Below are 20,610 nucleotides of genomic sequence, written 5' to 3' on the forward strand. Positions count from 1 at the left end.
TCATAATATAACTGTTCTCACAGCGTGGTTTCTATGGGCAACTGTGGGGAGGTTCTAGCATGGCCCTGGCAGAAAGCAGCCCTTCGGTCTGCTCAGACACTCTGTTAGACTCTTCCCCTCTTCTCTCACTCCTCTGTTCCCCTCTTCTCTCCCTCTCTCCTCTGTTCTACCCTTCCCCTGCTCCTGGCCCCGAATGGTACCACTTCCTCTCTCCCCATGGGCCCTCAGCCACACACAGACACACTCATACCCCACCCCCCTGCTTAGGCATTCCAGGCACACTGATTCAAGTCTCCCTCTCAATCGTGCTTTGGTACTGCAGACACACTGAATCAAGCTTCCTTTTCAATAAGCCTTCCCGTCCTCCGGCAGGGTGATGGGTTGAAAGCGTATGTTTCCACAAAGACACAGAGTATCTACTCTGGGCCAAATTACCCCTGCCTTACGTCACCCCTCTGAGTTCTGGGAAATGTTAAGAGGAGGCATGGGGGATGGTCAGGTCTGAGGGTACAGTCATTCATCTTAGATTGCAGACTTAAACCACCGAGTACACTTTGTACTCACACAGTGAATTTGTGAAAAGTCTGTCCAAAACAGTGGCTGCATGATAGAACAACGTTGGCACCGGAGGAAAGCGATTGACAGGTGGGAAGTAGATTGTTACCTTAAGGCTGGTGTTGGAGTGAGGGTGGCTCAGGTCGTTATATCTCCAGGGTTCAGACGGTCTTTCCACGGTTTCCCTCTGTGGGTCAGGGGTCAAATCACTTCCTGGTAACTGGAATAACCCCATGGAGATGGGACGTTCCTTCCTGGATTAAGAGAAAGAAGAGGGGGAGGAATATTCAGTATTGACAGAATAAGGGAGAAGAGATAGATTGTTGATTGCTGGTCTCATCTCCATGGATGGGGTTATTTTTTTCCTCATTGCACTTTCTGTGAGTCATAGAGCTATGAACCTAAATCTGTATTTACCTCATTTCTACTAGAGGTTGGCCGATTATGATTTTTCCATGCCAATACCAATACCGATTATTGGAGGACCAAAAAAACCTGATACTGATTAATCTGCCGATATAGATATATGTAATAATGACAACTACAACAATACTGAATGAACAATGAACACTTATTTTAACTTAATATAATACACAAATAATCAATTTAGTCTCAAAACAATAATGTAACATGTTCAATTTGGTTTAAATAATGCAAAAACAGTGTAGGAGAAGAAAGTAAAAGTGCAATATGTGCCATGTAAAAAAGCTAACGTTTAAGTTCCTTGCTCAGAACATGAGAACATATGAAAGCTGGTGGTTCCTTTAAACATCAGTCTTCCATATTCCCAGTTAAGTTTTAGGTTGTCATTATTATAGGCATTATGACGAATCAATTATTTCGCGCTACACCATTTGTATTTTATATACCTTTGAATATTGGATGTTCTTATAGGCACATAATATTGCCAGCCTAATCTCGGTAGTTGATAGGCTTGAAGTCATAAACAGCGCTGTGCTTCAAGCATGACTAAGAGCTGCTGGGAAAAGCAGGAAAGTGCTGTTTGAATTAATGCTTACGAGCCTTCCGCAAGTCAGTCAGACTGCTCTATCAAATAATAGACATAATTATAATATAATAAACACAGAAATACGAGCCTTAGGTCATTAATATAGTAAAATCTGGAAACTATCATTTCGGAATCAAAACGTTTATTCTTTCAGTGATATACGGAACCATTCCGTATTTTATCGAACAGGTGGCAACCCTAAGTCTAAATATTGCTTACATTGGCACAACCTTCAATGTTGTAATTATGTCAAATTCTGGCAAATGAATGAAGGTCTTTGTTAGGAAGAAATGGTCTTCAGACAGTTCACAAAGAGCCAGGCAGCCCAAACTGCTGCATATACCCTGACTCGGCTTGCGCGGAACGCAAGAGATGTGATACAATTTCCCTAGTTAATATTGCCTGCTAAAATGAATTTATTTTAACTAAATATGCAGGTTTAAAAATATATACTTGTGTATTGATTTTAAGAAAAGGCATTGATGTTTATGGTTAGGTACATTGGTGCAACAATTGTGCTTTTTTCACGAATGCTCTTTTGTTAAATTATCAGTTGAAGTAGGCTGTGATTCGATGATAAATGAACTGGCACCGCATTGATTATATGCAACACAGGACAAGCTAGTTAAACTAGTAATTTCATCAACAATGTGTAGTTAACTTGTGATTATGTTAAGATTTAATGTTTTTAATAAGATAAGTTTAAAGCTAGCTAGCAACTTACCTTGGCTCCTTGCAGCCACCAGGTCCTTTTGATGCTGCACTTGCGTAACAGGTGGTCAGCCTGCCACGCAGTCTCCTCGTGGATTGCAATGTAAATCGGCATCCAAAAATGCAGATTACCGATTGTTATGAAAACTTCGGCCAATTGGCAATGCCGATTAATCGGTCCACCTCTAATTTCTACCAGCATGTCACATGAGTAACCAGAGGAAAATTAACTCGACCACCTTTACGCCACACAGAGATGCATACAAAGCACTCCCTCGCCCTCCAATTGGCAAATCTGACCATAATTATATCCTCCTGATTCCTGCTTACAAGCAAAAAATGAAGAAGGAAGTACCAGTGGCTTAATATGGAAGTGGTCAGATGAGGCAGATGCTACACTACAGGACAGTTTTGCTAGCACAGACTAGAATATGTTCTGGGATTCATCTAATGGCATTGAGGAGTATACCACCTCAGTCACCAGCTTCATCAATAAGTGCATCTACGACGTCGTCCCCACACGTACATATCCCAACCAGAAGCCATGGATTACATGCAACATCCGCACCGAGCTAAAGGCTAGAGCTTCTGCGTTCAAGGAGCGGGACACTTAAGAAATCCCGCTATGCCCTCAGACGAACCATCAAACAAGCAAAGCATCAATACAGGACTAAGATTGAATCATACTACAATGGCTCCGATGCTCGTTGGATGTGGCAGGGCTTGCAAACTATTACGGACTACAAAGGGAAACCCAGCTGCAAGCTGCCCAGTGACGTGAGCCTACCAGACAGGCTAAATGCCTTTTACGCTCGATTCGAGGAAAGCAACACTGAAGCATGCATGAGAGCACCAGCTGTTCCGGACGACTGGGTGATCACGTTGTCCCTAGCCGATGTGAGCGAGACCTTTAAAACAGGTCAACATTTTTTATATATATTTTTATTTTACCTTTATTTAACTAGGCAAGTGAGTTCAGAACAAATTCTTATTTTCAATGACGGCCTAGGAACAGTGGGTTAACTGCCTTGTTCAGGGGCAGAAAGACAGATTTTATTTTTTGTCAGTTCAGGGATTTGATCTTGCAACCTTTCGGTTACTAGAACAATGCTCTAACCACTATGCTACCTGCCGCCCCACAAGGCTGCAGTGCCAGACGGATTACCAGGATATGTACTCAGAGCATGTCTGGACCAACTGGCAAGTATCTCGTTGACATTTTCAACCTCTGACTGTCTGTAATATCAACATGTTTCAAGCAGACCACCATATTCCCTGTGCCCAAGAAAGCAAAGGTAACCTGCCTAAATAGCACTCACGTCGGTAGCAATTAAGTGCTTTGAAAGGCTAGTCATGGCTCACATCAACACCATCATCCCGGAAGCCCTAGACCCACTCAAATTCACATACCATCCTGTCAGCTCCACAGATGATGCAATCGCACTCCACACTGCCCTTTCCCACCTGGACAAAAGGAACACCTATGTGAGAATGCTGTTCATTGACTACAGCTCAGAATTCAAACACCACAGTGCCCACAAAGCTCATCACTAAGCTAAGGACCCTGATCCCTGATCCTCAACACGGGGGCCCCTCGGGTGTGCCTGATTAGTCCCCTCCTATACTCCCTGTTCACCCACGACTGTGTGACTAAGCACGACTCCAACACCATCATTAAGTTTGCTGACGACAAAAGTGGTAGGCCTGATCACCGACAACGATGAGGTAGCCTACAGGGAGGAGGTCAGAGACCTGGCAGTGTGGTGCCAGGACAACAACCTCTCCCTCAATGTAAGCAAGACAAAAGATCTGATTGTGGAAGAGGACAGAAAAGGATGGCAGAACACGCCCCCATTCACATCAACGGGGCTGTAGTGGAGCAGGTCGAGAGCTTCAAGTTTCTTGGTGTCCACCCCACCAACAAACTATCATGTTCCAAGCACACCAAGCCAGTCACAAAGAGGGCACGACAACACCTTTTCCCCCTCAGGAGACTGAAAGGATGGCGCATATTTGGCACATGTGACAAATAACATTTGATTTGTGCATTTCAAAAAGGTATTGACGGTATTGAAAAACCCTCCCGTGGCTACCTTGGGGCAAAAAAGTATTTAGTCAGCCACCAATTGTGCAAGTTCTCCCACTTAAAAAGATGAGAGAGGCCTGTAATTTTCATCATAGGTACACTTCAACTATGACAGACAAAATGAGGGAAAAAAAATCCAGAAAATCATATTGTAGGATTTTGAATGAATTTATTTGCAAATTGTGGTGGAAAATAAGTATTTGGTCACCTACAAACAAGAAAGATTTCTGTCTCTCACAGACCTGTAAATTCTTCTTTAAGGGGCTCCTCTGTCCTCCACTCGTTACCTGTATTAATGGCACCTGTTTGAACTTGTTATCAGTATAAAAGACACCTGTCCACAACCTCAAACAGTCACACTCCAAACTCCACTATGGCCAAGACCAAACAGCTGTCAAAGGACACCAGAAACAAAATTCTAGACCTGCACCAGGCTGGGAAGCCTACATCTGCAATAGGTAAGCAGCTTGGTTTGAAGAAATCAACTGTGGGAGCAATTATTAGGAAATGGAAGACATACAAGACCACTGATAATCTCCCTCGATCACCACGCAAGATCTCACCCTGTGGGGTCAAAATGATCACAAGACCGGTGAGCAAAAATCCCAGGACCACACTGGGGGACCTAGTGAATGACCTGCAGAGAGCTGGGACCAAAGTAACAAAGCCTACCATCAGTAACACACTACGCCGCCAGGGACTCAAATCCTGCAGTGCCAGACGTGTCCCCCTGCTTAAGCCAGTACATGTCCAGGCCCGTCTGAAGTTTGCTAGAGAGCATTTGGATGATCCAGAAGAAGATTGGGAGAATGTCATATGGTTAGATGAAACCAAAATATAACTTTTTGGTAAAAACTCAACTCGTCGTGTTTGGAGGACAAAGAATGCTGAGTTGCATCCAAAGAACACCATACCTACTGTGAAGCATGGGGTGGAAACATGCAAAGGGACCAGGACGACTGATCCGTGTAAAGGAAAGAATGAATGGGGCCAGGTATCGTGAGATTTTGAGTGAAAACCTCCTTCCATCAGCAAGGGCATTGAAGATGAAACGTGGCTGGGTCTTTCAGCATGACAATGATCCCAAACACACCGCCCGGGCAACGAAGGAGTGGCTTCGCATTTCAAGGGCCTGGAGTGGCCTAGCCAGTCTCCAGATCTCAACCCCATAGAAAATCTTTGGAGGGAGTTGAAAGTCCGTGTTGCCCAGCAACAGCCCCAAAACATCACTGCTCTAGAGGAGATCTGCATGGAGGAATGGGCCAAAATACCAGCAACAGTGTGTGAAAACCTTGTGAAGACTTACAGAAAACATTTGACCTCTGTCATTGCCAACAAAGGGTATATAACAAAGTATTGAGAAACTTTTGTTATTGACCAAATACTTATTTTCCACCATAATCTGCAAATAAATTCATTAAAAATCCTACAATGTGATTTTCTGGATTTTTTTTCTCATTTTGTCTGTCATAGTTGAAGTGTACCTATGATGAAAATTACAGGCCTCTCATCTTTTTAAGTGGGAGAACTTGCACAATTGGTAGCTGACTAAATACTTTTTTGCCCCAGTGTATTTCTAAATACCCCATAACACGGTACACCGCCCAAGCCTACTTTAAACATCAATGAAGTGGAGCTCAATATTAACCCACCCACATCAAATGAGGAGCCATGTTAAAAAGAGCCAGCTGTACTTAATAGCAGACCATAGGCTAACGTCACCCCACTATGGAGAGACAGAGACAGACAGGCGTCACTGTCTGCCATTGGACATAAACTGGAGAGAAGCTTAACTAAAAATCAACTATATTTTTTCAACTATCAAAGAAATATCCTAAAACCAAAAATAGCATACAGCTTTGACAGGTCCCTCTTGTAAAGGAGATGTTTTATTTATCAAATGGGATCAACTGTATAAATAAATGACACATTAACGTAAATAATATGTAATGTTGTTGTAATGTTAGAATGGATGAGTGTGTCTGAGTATCTACTATCTGAGAAGGTTCTCTCACCTGACCTACTTTCAGCCTGCAGAACCATAATACCTGGCTGTCTGTCACAAACACAGCAACAGCATGGTAAACACATGTTAATATAATGGCAACTGGCTTTACCCCACGGGAAGTAAACAAGGAAGGGAAAGAGGGATGAGGTAGAGTGAGAGGGGTAAGCAAGCAGATAAATGTACAGGTGATTTAAGCAGAGAATGGACAGCATGAAACAAGGAGAAGATGAGAAGACAGAGTAGGAACAGAGAAAGAGCAGAGATGGAGAAGAGGACAGGAAGAAGGTAAACACACCCAACCCTTTCACAAAGTTACCTTCAGGAGTGAGGCGACTTACGTTTCTGTCTCTCTCTCTCTCACACACACACACACGGTCGTACAGTACCTGTTCGGTCGTGGCAGGGCGGGCAGGGCAGGGAGGCCAGTAGAGACAGAGTAGTGCACCAGCAGCAGGACAGACAGAGAGACCAGCACGGCAGAGTTAATGACCACGGCCCCCCCCACAAAGCCAAAGACAAACAACAGTATACGCCCCGGGCTCATGGCCCTCCCTGAACATGGCCCAGCGCCCCACACTGCCGGGACCAGGGGAAGGGGGCTAAAACACACGCCTCTGAAGCTTTTACACTGTTCCTGGATCACAACGCCAAGAAGTATAATCCCCTTGGTGTCTGTCGACAAAGTACACCTGACATACACACGGTCTGTCGCCGACTGCTGGAGTGAGAAGAATAGTCAGGTACAGGAGATCTGGTTCAGAGTAGAGCAGTCTCGAGCTATGTGAGCTCAGACCAGCAGGCCAACGAGCGACGGCCACAGAAACAACAGCAATCCCATTAGCCGCAGCGGTGGTGGTGGCGGCGGCAGAGAGAGAGACAGAGCAGCAACTGCTACTGTAGAGTGATGCCGGCTTCAGTTCAACACTACTGTGACATCATCCAGAGAGGGAGAGAGAGAGAGAAAGAGAGAGAGTGGACACTGGCTTCGCAGCGGTTTTCCCTTTCTCCACTCTTGATGTATTGTATCCTCTTTCTGTCAGACGATACTCTTGCTTGTCCTTTCTTTGCTAAGCTGCGACACTGCTGCCGCTGTACAGTCTAGAATTCTCGCTCTTCCCCCCCGCCTCCCTCCCCTCTTATCCCTCCCTTTCGGATGCTGAGGCAGCATTAGAGCTAGTAACATATGCCTCCTCCCAGCTCAATGCTGATTGGCTGAGCCAGGGAGAGACGGAGGACAAACCTGTGGATACTGGCAGCGCCTGCTACTACTGAAAGACTGGAGGGCTGCTGCCACACACATAATACATAATGTAACACCTGTGTTAGGGAAAACCGCTGAAAATTACAAATGAGTGCCTTGTGAACAAACACAAAATGTTTAAATCGGTTTCAATCTAAAAAGCATCACAATCTGCTTTAATGTAGTGGTCAAAGTAAACATCCCTCTCTAGACCGTTCAAAACAGAGGCTTATCCAGCGTGAGACCATGACCTCTTTTCACTGCTGTTTGACTCACTGTTTTGATCTGCTCAGCAGACTAACACACTACAGCTTTGAACCCCTCTAATCATCACACTGAGATTACTGCAGCTGACCACTGACAACTTCTAGCTGGTTTATATCCAACAGAATAGTCCCACTCAATCTCCATATCCCAATCTCCTCTTCATCCTCCTCCACTCCCTTCAACTCAGATCCACTAAAATGTCATCACCTCCTATCCTCTCTTCTTTTGCCTGCCCTCTCCCTCTGTCCTGCTCATCCCATCCTTGCTTGCCCTCTCCCCATCCCATCTCCTCTCCCATCCCCTTGCCTGCCCTCTCCTCCCATTTCTCTTCTCTTCTTCCCTCCATCAGGTCCTGAACTGCCTGTGGAGAGCAGCAAGCATTGGAGTGTTGCCTGCAGTGATGAAGCACCTCACATCAACTTACTCTCTCAGGGTGAGGAGCCAACTATGCCAATGAATCTTGATGTGCCATACTGATACGGACATTGTACACTAAAATACAAAAACACACACGCTACCCAGGATGTACTGACCACAAACCAGCAGTGTATTTGGGAAACAGTGCTATATGATACTGTACACGCTGTGATTTTGATAGTTGTATACAGTACCAGTCAAAAGTTTGGACACACCTACTCATTCAAGGGTTTTTCTTTATTTTGACTATTTTCTACATTGCATAATAGTGAAGACATCAAAACTAGGAAATAACACATATGGAATCATGAAAAACTAAAAAGTGTTAAACAAATCAAAATAAACTCAGCAAAAAAAAAAAGTCCTCTCACTGTCAACTGAGTTTATTTTCAGCAAACTTAACATGTGTAAATATGAACATAACAAGATTCAACAGACAAACTGAACAAGTTCCACAGACATGTGACTAACATAAATGGAATAATGTGTCCCTGAACAAAGGGGGGCTCAAAATCAAAAGTAAGTCAGTATTCTGGTGTGGCCACCAGCTGCATTAAGGACTGCAGTGCATCTCCTCTTCATGGACTGCACCAGATTTGCCAGTTCTTGCTGTGAGATGTTACCCCACTCTTCCACCAAGGCACCTGCAAGTTCCTGGACATTTCTGGGCGGAAATGGCCCTGGCCCTCACCCTCCGATCCAACAGGTCCCAGACATGCTCAATGGGATTGAGATCCGGGCTCTTCACTGGCCATGGAAGAATACTGACATTCCTGTCTTGCAGGAAATCACGCACAGAACGAGCAGTATGGCTGGTGGGAATGTCATGCTGGGGGGGATCATGTCAGGATGAGCCTGCAGGAAGGGTACTACATGAGGGAGGAGGATGTCTTCCCTGTAAAGCACAGCGTTGAGATTGCCTGCAATGACAACAAGCTCAGTCCGATGATGCGGTGACACACCGTCCCAGACCACGACAGACCCTCCACCTCCAAATTGATCCCGCTCCAGAGTACAGGCCTCGGTGTAACGCACATTCCTTCAACGATAAAACGTGAATCTGACCTTCACCCCTGGTGAGACAAAACCCAGACTCGTCAGCGAAGAGCACTTTTTGCCAGTCCTGTCTGGTCCAGCGACGGCAGGCTTGTGCCCATAGGCGACGTTGTTGCCTGGTGAGGACCTGCCTTACAACAGGCCTACAAGCCCTCAGTCCAGCCTCTCTCAGCCTATTGCGGACAGGCTGAGCACTCATTGTGTGCTCCTGGTGTAACTCGGGCAGTTGTTGCCATCCTGTACCTGTCCCGCAGGTGTGATGTTCGGATGTACCGATCCTGTGCAGGTGTTGTTACATGTGGTCTACCACTGTGAGGACGATCAGCTGTCCATCCTGTCTCCCTGTAGCGCTGTCTTAGGCATCTCACAGTACGGACATCGCAATTTATTGTCCTGGCCATATCTGCAGTCCTCATGCCTCCTTCCAGCATGCCTAAGGCACGTTCACGCAGATGAGCAGGGACCCTGGGCATCTTTCTTTTGGTGTTTTTCAGAGTCAGTAGAAAGGCATCTTTAGTGTCCTAAGTTTTCTTAACTGTGACCTTAATTGCCTACCATCTGTAAGTTGTTAGTATCTTAACAACCGTTCCACAGGTGCATGTTCATTAATTGTTTATGGTTCATTGAACAAGCATGTGAAACAGTGTTTAAACCCTTTACAATGAAGATCTGTGAAGTTATTTGGATTGTTACGAATTATCTTTGAAAGACAGGGTCCTGAAAAAGGGACGTTTCTTTTTTTGCTGAGTTTATATTTTTGGTTCTTCAAAGTAGCCACCCTTTGCCTTGATGACAGCGTTGCACACTCTTGGCATTCTCTTAACCAGCTTCACCTGGAATGCTTTTCCAACAGTCTTGAAGGAGTTCCCACATATGCTGAGCACATGTTGGCTGCTGTTCCTTCCCCCTGCGGTCCAACTCATCCCAAACGGGTTGAGGTCGGGTGACTGTGGAGGCCAGGTCATCTGATGCAGCTCTCCATCCCACTCCTTCTTGGTGAAATAGCCCTTACACAGCCTGGAGGTGTGTTGGGTCATTGTCCTGTTGAAAAACAAATGGATAGTCCCACTAAGCGCAAACTAGATGGGATACTGTATCGCTGCAAAATGCTGTGGTAACCATGCTGGTTAAGTGTGCCTTCAATTCTAAATAAATCACAGACAGTGTCACCAGCAAAGCACCCCACCCCATCCCACCTCTTCCTCCATGCTTCACGGTGGAAACCACACATGCGCAGATCATCCGTTCACCTACTCTGCGTCTCACAAAGACACGGCAGTTAGAACCAAAAATCTCCAATTTGGACTCATCAGACCAAAGGACAGATTTCCACCGGTCTAATGTCCATTGCTCATTTCTCTTGGCTCAAGAAAGTCTTCTTATTATTGGTGTCTTTTGGTAGTGGTTTCTTTGCAGCAATTCATCTATGAAGGAGTCTCCTCTGAACAGTTGATGTTGATGTGTGTCTGTTACTTGAACTCTGTGAAGCATTTATTTGGGCTGCAATCTGAGGGGCAGTTAACTCTAATAAACTTATCCTATGCAGCAGATGTAAATCTGGGTCTTCCTTTCCTGTGGCAGTCCTCATCAGAGCCAGTTTCATCATAGCACTTGATGGTTTTTGCGACTGCACTTGAAGAAACTATGAAAGTTCTTGACATTTTCCAGATTGACTGAACTTCATGTCTTAAAGTAATGGACTGTTCATTGAGCTGTTCTTCCCATAATACGGACTTGGTCTTTTACCAAATAGGGCTATCTTCTACATACCACCCCTACCTTGTCACAACACAACTGATTGGCTCAAAAGCATTAAGGAAAGAAATTCCAAAGAAACTTAACAAGGCACACCTGTTAATTGCAATGCATTCCAGGTGAAGCTGGTAGAGAGAATGCCAAGAGAGTGCAAAGTTGTCATCAAGGCAAAGGGTTGCTCCTATGAAGAATCTCAAATATAAAATACATTTAGATTTATTTACTAAATGATTCCAAATGTGTTATTACATAGTTTTGATGTCTTCACTATTATTCTACAATGTAGAAAATAGCAAAAATATTGAAAAACCCTTAATTGTAGGTGTGTCCAAACTTTTGACTGGTACTGTAAATGACCTTACCTTGATCTGCTTGTGCTTGTGTCCGAGGGTGTCTCCTGCTGGTGTTTGGTACGTTCCAAGTGCTCCATGTAACTGTGGATCATCTGCATGGGGGGGGTTAGCGTGGACAGGGAGTGTCCCTATTCGAATACATTGTTGAAGATGGCTACTGTTTCTTATGGGGTTTTGCATCCATGTACAGCTGGAACAGACAGCCTCCTGGCATGTGGGGTACCATGTACAGCTGGAACAGACAGCCTCCTGGCATGTGGGGTACCATGTACAGTTGGAACAGACAGCCTCCTGGCATGTGGGGTACCATGTACAGTTGGAACAGACAGCCTCCTGGCATGTGGGGTACCATGTACAGTTGGAACAGACAGCCTCCTGGCATGTGGGGTACCATGTACAGTTGGAACAGACAGCCTCCTGGCATGTGGGGTACCATGTACAGTTGGAACAGACAGCCTCCTGGCATGTGGGGTACCATGTACAGCTGGAACAGACAGCCTCCTGGCATGTGGGGTACCATGTACAGCTGGAACAGACAGCCTCCTGGCATGTGGGGTATTCAGCTGTCAACTGTGCACTGTGTCAGCTTCTAAAATCGCATTTCCATCCATATTCAAAATGTCATGTTCTCTATGCAGGCCAGAGTGGTTTGTTTTGGCATCTGGGCCAATGTGTTTGTAATACATTATGGAAAACAGACTTTAGACAGACTGAGTTGAGGCAACATATTTAAATGTAGGGAGTCTCTCTCAACAATAGGATGCAGACCCGGGTCTCAAACAGATGTCATATACTTACAAATACTTGACTTTTACTTGCCCAGTACAATGGTAAGAATGGAACAGTCCCAATCACAGATGGTGTCAATTCTGAAAGTAAACTAAATTCCAATTCCAAATTTTCCTAACTGAAAAGCATTGGAATGTCATTGTAATTTCTGAATTGATATGAAATTGACCCCAACCCTGGTCCCAATACGCACTACAACACACTTCCCTTCCCTCCTCATACCTCTGTGTGCCTCTGGTGGAGGGCATTGTACTCCTTCTTCAGCTCTGCTTCTCGTTCCTCCATTCTACCGACTGAAAGAGAGAACGTGTGATCTCAGTTAAAACATAACATGGTCAATGAGGCAAAATAACACCAACTGTTATAAAGAACATAGAAAAGCCTTTGGTGTCCAGTTAGTTAAAAGTTAATGCAATCTTGGAACATCAGTAACATCTGTACGTGAACATCAGTAATATCCTTCTCAAAACAGGCTTCCAAGATGAGAAACCAAATGAAGTACCAACTACTGTCAGTTGTAGTAGCAATGCATGACCACCAGGTGTCATTAGCACACTAGTAACAACACTGTCTGGCTCACTCAAACATTCATGCAGAGATATTTTACACAGCTTTGGGTTAGGGGTCCCTGAGCAGCCATAATCCTGCCATGAGTAAAAACGTTTCCCTATGAAAAATTTCAGGAATTCTATGCCGTTTCATACACAAAGTTGTACCATTCATCACAAACTCGGAAGCAATGTTTAAACTGTACGATAAAAAAAAGGAAAAGTAGGAACCCAAACACACTAGCCTACATTAGAATCAACTCTACTCTATTTCAGTATAACACATAGCTATGAGATCTGTAACTTAATCCACTGTAGGAAACTTGGCTGGCTTGGACTGTTTATAGTGAAAACACCATGACAATATCCTGTGTGAGTGTTCAGATGACTGCCCAGCCTTATAAATGGTGGAATTTGAATTTGCATGGCCCGGTGCCCTGGGTGGGTGGAGATTTCAATTAAAGGACCAATGGAATGGTCTAAAATGAGCTAACTCCTCCCACCCAGGCCATGCAAAAAGAACTCAACCAATGCCTTCACAAAGACAGAGTGTGTGAGGCAGACACACTAACCCAAGCAGGAATACCATCTGGTCATTGACAATGACCCTCCCAACACAGCGTGAGGTGTTTGTCAGTAAATGCTAACAAAGTTATCTAAATCAAATCTGCTACCCCCCTCTACATTTCTCTATGATAGCACGGCTAACAGCGGACTGTGGTTTTTTGTCATTGCCTCTTAGTGGAATATGATATAGGTCTGGGATTTGCTTCAGTAGAACACAGGCTTCAAACCCAGACCGTCAGAGGTGGTTTAGTGAATGCCTAGGACTTAGCTCTGCTGTCTATGTGATTTACTTGTTACCATTACTAGTGACTACCGGTAGACAAAGAGGAACCAAGTAGAGAATGAACAGACAGAAATAACCCTTTAGGAATTCACCTGCTGTGTGTGTATTGGAAAGTGGAAGTGTGTTTAGGGCTTGCGGTCTACTATATCTGTCCTGTTCATCATCTACTCTACCCACACCTGATGAGCAATCTGAACTATGAGCTGGCCTCATGAGGAGTGTTCTCACATCTAAATAACACATGCGTATTACTGCTCAGCCTCTCCCTATCTAGTTCCTGTGTGTGAGAGCGAGAGAGATATGGCTAAAAGAAGAAAAGTGAAATAAAAGAAAGGAAGAGGTGGTGACAGGGGAAGGGGGAGAAAGACAACATTGGAGAGAACAAGGACTGTGGACCTGGCAGTGAGTGTTGGTGAATATCAAGTCAGGCGGTGTGTGTGTGTGCACACTCAGTCAGGGTCAGTTGGCAGAGAGCAATACATGTACTTCCCCATAAAGTGGTTAGTTAACCCGATCAGAGTCAAACACCAATTCAGCAGACCGGAATAAACTTACTTTGATGTGATGCAGAATGAAATTAAAGTCTCTATTGAAGACTGCACTTATAGACACCTCCAAACAACCCCCTTATAGACTGCACTTACAGACACCTCTGAACAAACCCCCCACCACTGCTGAAAATAATTATAGGGGAGACACTGATTAGGGGTTCACAGCTCCAGTCCTAAAAGATAATGATTGATTGATCAATTATGTAACTGATTGAGTATTATGGTGGAAATTAAAAGATTGTTATAATACCTTCATTGCATCAAATGGTTGTTTTATGCAAAAGAATAAGGGGTTGTTAGAACACTCATCTGTGTGTGTTCTACTGAGGATGGGCCTCTGGGAGATAACACTGACAGGAGGTTTACAATGTCTTTTGGGTGACAAAACCTAAAGAGACCGCATTCCAGAGCATGAGTTAATGTTTCTGTTCTATAAGGTACCAGGGAGAGATGACCCCAGGGCCAGACCTTGGAGTCTACACAATAAGAACTGTTTTTACAGCAGATACGGTCTGCTGTGAATTATAAGTAACGTTCATACGAATCTTAACCTTGTGACCCATTCTATACATCGTCATGTAGGTTGAAAGGGGTGTATCTTGGCTATAAAAATACCTTTTTACTATTGTCTCGGGGCTCTCAACAAATCATTTGAGGGTGATTCGTCGACCAGCCATCATTATCGTAGAGCACTCAATTGATTCACTTTATATGTGTGTGTGTTGTATTGACCTGCTTCCTTATTAATAAGTGATTAAAGATTTAGTTTAAGTATAACTCTGACTTGTGTGATAAGTCAGTCTCTCCTCATTTGATAAAAAAATTAACCACCACAGTATGAATCTGTCCTTCTGTGTGTTTGTTAAGACTCACTCTGGTCCGAGTAGTTCCTGGTCTTGAGCTCCATTTGACGTGTGTGAGACTCCAGCATCACCAGTCGACCCTGAAGGTCCTTCTTCTCCATGTCCTGACTGTCCTCAAACACCATGTACCGCTACAGACAGACAGAGAGTTGTTAAAACACTGTATAACACTGTGTGTAACACAATGGCATGTGTCCATGTGTGTTAAGTACTTGTGAGAAAGGTCATTGATCTCTAGCCAACAGACAGGACACATTGCTAGCTGTATGCATCATGTTTGTCAGATTCCTTCTGCCACCACCTCCTGTGATCCTTAGAGACAGAGACAGACAGACACAGAAGTGAATTGGGAGAGACTAGGGACTGACTCAAATCTGGAGTGAGATCAATGAGACAAAACCCACCTGTCTGCGTCTGTCTGCAGATGCATTCAGTGTGTTGTTTTGTGTGTGTTCTGTCAGCAGATGCATTCAGTGTGTTGTTTTGTGTGTGTTCTGTCAGCAGATGCATTCAGTGTGTTGTTTTGTGTGTGTTCTGTCTGCAGATGCATTCAGTGTGTTGTTTTGTGTGTGTTCTGTCTGCAGATGCATTCAGTGTGTTGTTTTGTGTGTGTTCTGTCTGCAGATGCATTCAGTGTGTTGTTGTTTTGTGTGTGTTCTGTCAGCAGATGCATTCAGTGTGTTGTTGTTTTGTGTGTGTTCTGTCAGCAGATGCATTCAGTGTGTTGTTTTGTGTGTGTTCTGTCAGCAGATGCATTCAGTGTGTTGTTTTGTGTGTGTTCTGTCTGCAGATGCATTCAGTGTGTTGTTTTGTGTGTGTTCTGTCTGCAGATGCATTCAGTGTGTTGTTTTGTGTGTGTTCTGTCTGCAGATGCATTCAGTGTGTTGTTTTGTGTGTGTTCTGTCTGCAGATGCATTCAGTGTGTTGTTTTGTGTGTGTTCTGTCTGCAGATGCATTCAGTGTGTTGTTTTGTGTGTGTTCTGTCTGCAGATGCATTCAGTGTGTTGTTTTGTGTGTGTTCTGTCTGCAGATGCATTCAGTGTGTTGTTTTGTGTGTGTTCTGTCTGCAGATGCATTCAGTGTGTTGTTTTCAGTGTGTTGTGTGTGTTCTGTCTGCAGATGCATTCAGTGTGTTGTTTTGTTGTGTTCTGTCTGCAGATGCATTCAGTGTGTTGTTTTGTGTGTGTTCTGTCTGCAGATGCATTCAGTGTGTTGTTTTGTGTGTGTTCTGTCTGCAGGTGCATTCAGTGTGTTGTTTTGTGTGTGTTCTGTCTGCAGGTGCATTCAGTGTGTTGTTTTGTGTGTGTTCTGTCTGTGCATTCAGTGTGTTGTTTTGTGTGTGTTCTGTCTGCAGGTGCATTCAGTGTGTTGTTTTGTGTGTGTTCTGTCTGCAGGTGCATTCAGTGTGTTGTTTTGTGTGTGTTCTGTCTGCAGGTGCATTCAGTGTGTTGTTTTGTGTGTGTTCTGTCTGCAGGTGCATTCAGTGTGTTGTTTTGTGTGTGTTCTGTCTGCAGGTGCATTCAGTGTGTTGTTTTGTGTGTGTTCTGCAGATGCATTCAGTGTGTTGTTTTGTGTGTGTTCTGTCTGCAGGTGCATTCAGTGTGTTGTTTTGTGTGTGTTCTGTCTGCAGGTGCATTCAGTGTGTTGTTTTGTGTGTGTTCTGTCTGCAGGTGCATTCAGTGTGTTGTTTTGTGTGTGTTCTGTCTGCAGGTGCATTCAGTGTGTTGTTTTGTGTGTGTTCTGTCTGCAGGTGCATTCAGTGTGTTGTTTTGTGTGTGTTCTGTCTGCAGATGCATTCAGTGTGTTGTTTTGTGTGTGTTCTGTCTGCAGGTGCATTCAGTGTGTTGTTTTGTGTGTGTTCTGTCTGCAGGTGCATTCAGTGTGTTGTTTTGTGTGTGTTCTGTCTGCAGGTGCATTCAGTGTGTTGTTTTGTGTGTGTTCTGTCTGCAGGTGCATTCAGTGTGTTGTTTTGTGTGTGTTCTGTCTGCAGGTGCATTCAGTGTGTTGTTTTGTGTGTGTTCTGTCTGCAGGTGCATTCAGTGTGTTGTTTTGTGTGTGTTCTGTCTGCAGGTGCATTCAGTGTGTTGTTTTGTGTGTGTTCTGTCTGCAGGTGCATTCAGTGTGTTGTTTTGTGTGTGTTCTGTCTGCAGGTGCATTCAGTGTGTTGTTTTGTGTGTGTTCTGTCTGCAGGTGCATTCAGTGTGTTGTTTTGTGTGTGTTGTTTTGTTGTGTGTTCTGTCTGCAGGTGCATTCAGTGTGTTGTTTTGTGTGTGTTCTGTCTGCAGGTGCATTCAGTGTGTTGTTTTGTGTGTGTTCTGTCTGCAGGTGCATTCAGTGTGTTGTTTTGTGTGTGTTCTGTCTGCAGATGCATTCAGTGTGTTGTTTTGTGTGTGTTCTGTCTGCAGGTGCATTCAGTGTGTTGTTTTGTGTGTGTTCTGTCTGCAGGTGCATTCAGTGTGTTGTTTTGTGTGTGTTCTGTCTGCAGGTGCATTCAGTGTGTTGTTTTGTGTCTGTGCATTCAGTGTGTTGTTTTGTGTGTGTTCTGCAGGTGCATTCAGTGTGTTGTTTTGTGTGTGTTCTGTCTGCAGATGCATTCAGTGTGTTGTTTTGTGTGTGTTCTGTCTGCAGGTGCATTCAGTGTGTTGTTTTGTGTGTGTTCTGTCTGCAGATGCATTCAGTGTGTTGTTTTGTGTGTGTTCTGTCTGCAGATGCATTCAGTGTGTTGTTTTGTGTGTGTTCTGTCTGCAGGTGCATTCAGTGTGTTGTTTTGTGTGTGTTCTGTCTGCAGATGCATTCAGTGTGTTGTTTTGTGTGTGTTCTGTCTGCAGATGCATTCAGTGTGTTGTTTTGTGTGTGTTCTGTCTGCAGATGCATTCAGTGTGTTGTTTTGTGTGTGTTCTGTCTGCAGATGCATTCAGTGTGTTGTTTTGTGTGTGTTCTGTCTGCAGATGCATTCAGTGTGTTGTTTTGTGTGTGTTCTGTCTGCAGATGCATTCAGTGTGTTGTTTTGTGTGTGTTCTGTCTGCAGATGCATTCAGTGTGTTGTTTTGTGTGTGTTCTGTCTGCAGATGCATTCAGTGTGTTGTTTTGTGTGTGTTCTGTCTGCAGATGCATTCAGTGTGTTGTTTTGTGTGTGTTCTGTCTGCAGATGCATTCAGTGTGTTGTTTTGTGTGTGTTCTGTCTGCAGATGCATTCAGTGTGTTGTTTTGTGTGTGTTCTGTCTGCAGATGCATTCAGTGTGTTGTTTTGTGTGTGTTCTGTCTGCAGATGCATTCAGTGTGTTGTTTTGTGTGTGTTCTGTCTGCAGATGCATTCAGTGTGTTGTTTTGTGTGTGTTCTGTCTGCAGATGCATTCAGTGTGTTGTTTTGTGTGTGTTCTGTCTGCAGATGCATTCAGTGTGTTGTTTTGTGTGTGTTCTGTCTGCAGATGCATTCAGTGTGTTGTTGTTTTTGTGTGTGTTCTGTCTGCAGATGCATTCAGTGTGTTGTTTTGTGTGTGTTCTGTCTGCAGATGCATTCAGTGTGTTGTTTTGTGTGTGTTCTGTCTGCAGATGCATTCAGTGTGTTGTTTTGTGTGTGTTCTGTCTGCAGATGCATTCAGTGTGTTGTTTTGTGTGTGTTCTGTCTGCAGATGCATTCAGTGTGTTGTTTTGTGTGTGTTCTGTCTGCAGATGCATTCAGTGTGTTGTTTTGTGTGTGTTCTGTCTGCAGATGCATTCAGTGTGTTGTTTTGTGTGTGTTCTGTCTGCAGATGCATTCAGTGTGTTGTTTTGTGTGTGTTCTGTCTGCAGATGCATTCAGTGTGTTGTTTTGTGTGTGTTCTGTCTGCAGATGCATTCAGTGTGTTGTTTTGTGTGTGTTCTGTCTGCAGATGCATTCAGTGTGTTGTTTTGTGTGTGTTCTGTCTGCAGATGCATTCAGTGTGTTGTTTTGTGTGTGTTCTGTCTGCAGATGCATTCAGTGTGTTGTTTTGTGTCTGTGGATCAGGTCTGAGGTCAACATGAAGAGACAGTCGGTCTTCAGTTCTATTCAGTGGATGTCAGACAACAGGCTCAGAGCACCAGCTCCTTGGTGCCCACACACTACTTGAGTGTGTGTGTTGCACTGACAGATCAGTGTCCGGCAGTAAGTTTTCTTGTTGTTGTCCATTAGAGCTCAGCACCAGTATCTTCACATCGACAACTGTTGTAGTTTTTCTGTTGATGGGAACGAGACAATCTGTCTGTAACTGGAGAACTCTGCCGCTGCCAGCAAAAACAGGCTGAGGAGTTATGACATAACCTAGCGAGACAACCCCCCCCACACACTGATCAACTGTCTACTTTTAGTTTTTTTTTTTAATACCCCTTTTCCCCCCCAATTTCGCAATATCCAATTGGTAGTTGACACAATGCTCGCTTAACCCGGAAGCCAGCAGCACCAATGTGTTGGAGGAAACACTGTACAGTTGTGGCCAAAACTTTTGAGAATGACACAAATATTCATTTTCAAAGTCTGCTGCCTCAATTTGTATGATGGCAATTTGCATATACTCCAGAATGTATGAAGAGTGATCAGATGAATTACAATTAATTGCAAAGTCCCTCTTTGCCATGCAAATGAACTGAATCCATCAAAAACATTTCCACTACCACAAAAGGACCAGCTGACATCATGTCAGTGATTATCTTGTTAACACAGGTGTGAGTGTTGACGAGGACAAGGCTGGAGATCACTCTGTCATGCTGATTGAGTTCAAATAACAGACAAAAAGCTTCAAAAGGAGGGTGGTGCTTGGAATCATTGTTCTTCCCCTGTCAGCCATGGTTGCCTGCAAGGAAACATGTGCAGTCATCATTGCTTTGCACAAAAAGGGCTTCACAGGCAAGGATATTGCTGCCAGTAAGATTGCACCTAAATCAACCATTTATCAGATTCACGAGAACTTCAAGGAGAGCAGTTCAATTGTTGTGAAAAAGGCTTCAGGGCGCCCAAGAAAGTCCAGCAAGCGCCAGGACCGTCTCCTAAAGTTGATTCAGCTGCGGGATCGGTGCACCACCAGTAGAGCTTGCTCAGGAATGGCAGCAGGCAGGTGTGAGTGCATCTTCACGCACAGTGAGGCGAAGACTTTTGTGGGATGGCCTGGTGTCAAGAAGGGCAGCAAAGAAGCCACTGCTCTCCGGGAAAAACATCAGGGACAGACTGATATTCTGCAAAAGGTACAGGGATTGGACTGCTGAGGACTGGGGTAAAGTCATTTTCTCTGATGAATCCCCTTACCGATTGTTTGGGGCATCCGGAAAAAATCTTGTCCGGAGAAGATAAGGTGAGCGCTACCATCAGTCCTGTGTCATGCCAACAGTAAAACATCCTGAGACCATTCATGTGTGGGGTTGCTTCTCAGCCAAGGGAGTGGGCTCACTCACAAATTTGCCTAAGAACACAGCCATGAATAAAGAATGGTACCAACACATCCTCCGAGAGCAACTTCTCCCAACCATCCAGGAACAGTTTGGTGACGAACAATGCCTTTTCCAACATGATGGAGCACCTTGCCATAAGGCAAAAGTGA

General features: G+C 44.4%; 1 protein-coding gene across 4 annotated transcripts in view; it reads right to left on the minus strand.

Moving 5' to 3' along the window:
* The window catches only part of spag9b (sperm associated antigen 9b), a 56,423-nt gene that overhangs the window by 19,379 nt on the left and 16,434 nt on the right, over nt 1-20,610 (minus strand). For 2 of the 4 annotated variants that reach the window (XM_042326676.1, XM_042326677.1), the window contains exons 2-5: nt 15,069-15,189; nt 12,469-12,539; nt 11,467-11,549; nt 665-809 (exon numbers count right to left, since the gene is read on the minus strand). In XM_042326676.1, coding sequence (XP_042182610.1) covers nt 665-809; nt 11,467-11,549; nt 12,469-12,539; nt 15,069-15,189 — 420 coding nt within the window. Of the gene's footprint in view, nt 1-664; nt 810-6,755; nt 7,473-11,466; nt 11,550-12,468; nt 12,540-15,068; nt 15,190-20,610 lie in introns of those variants that run through there. The other 2 variants (XM_024432516.2, XM_024432508.2) reach the window with 2 other exon arrangements.

The sequence above is a fragment of the Oncorhynchus tshawytscha genome, linkage group LG01 (assembly GCF_018296145.1).
Source record: "Oncorhynchus tshawytscha isolate Ot180627B linkage group LG01, Otsh_v2.0, whole genome shotgun sequence".
Taxonomy (NCBI): domain Eukaryota; kingdom Metazoa; phylum Chordata; class Actinopteri; order Salmoniformes; family Salmonidae; genus Oncorhynchus; species Oncorhynchus tshawytscha.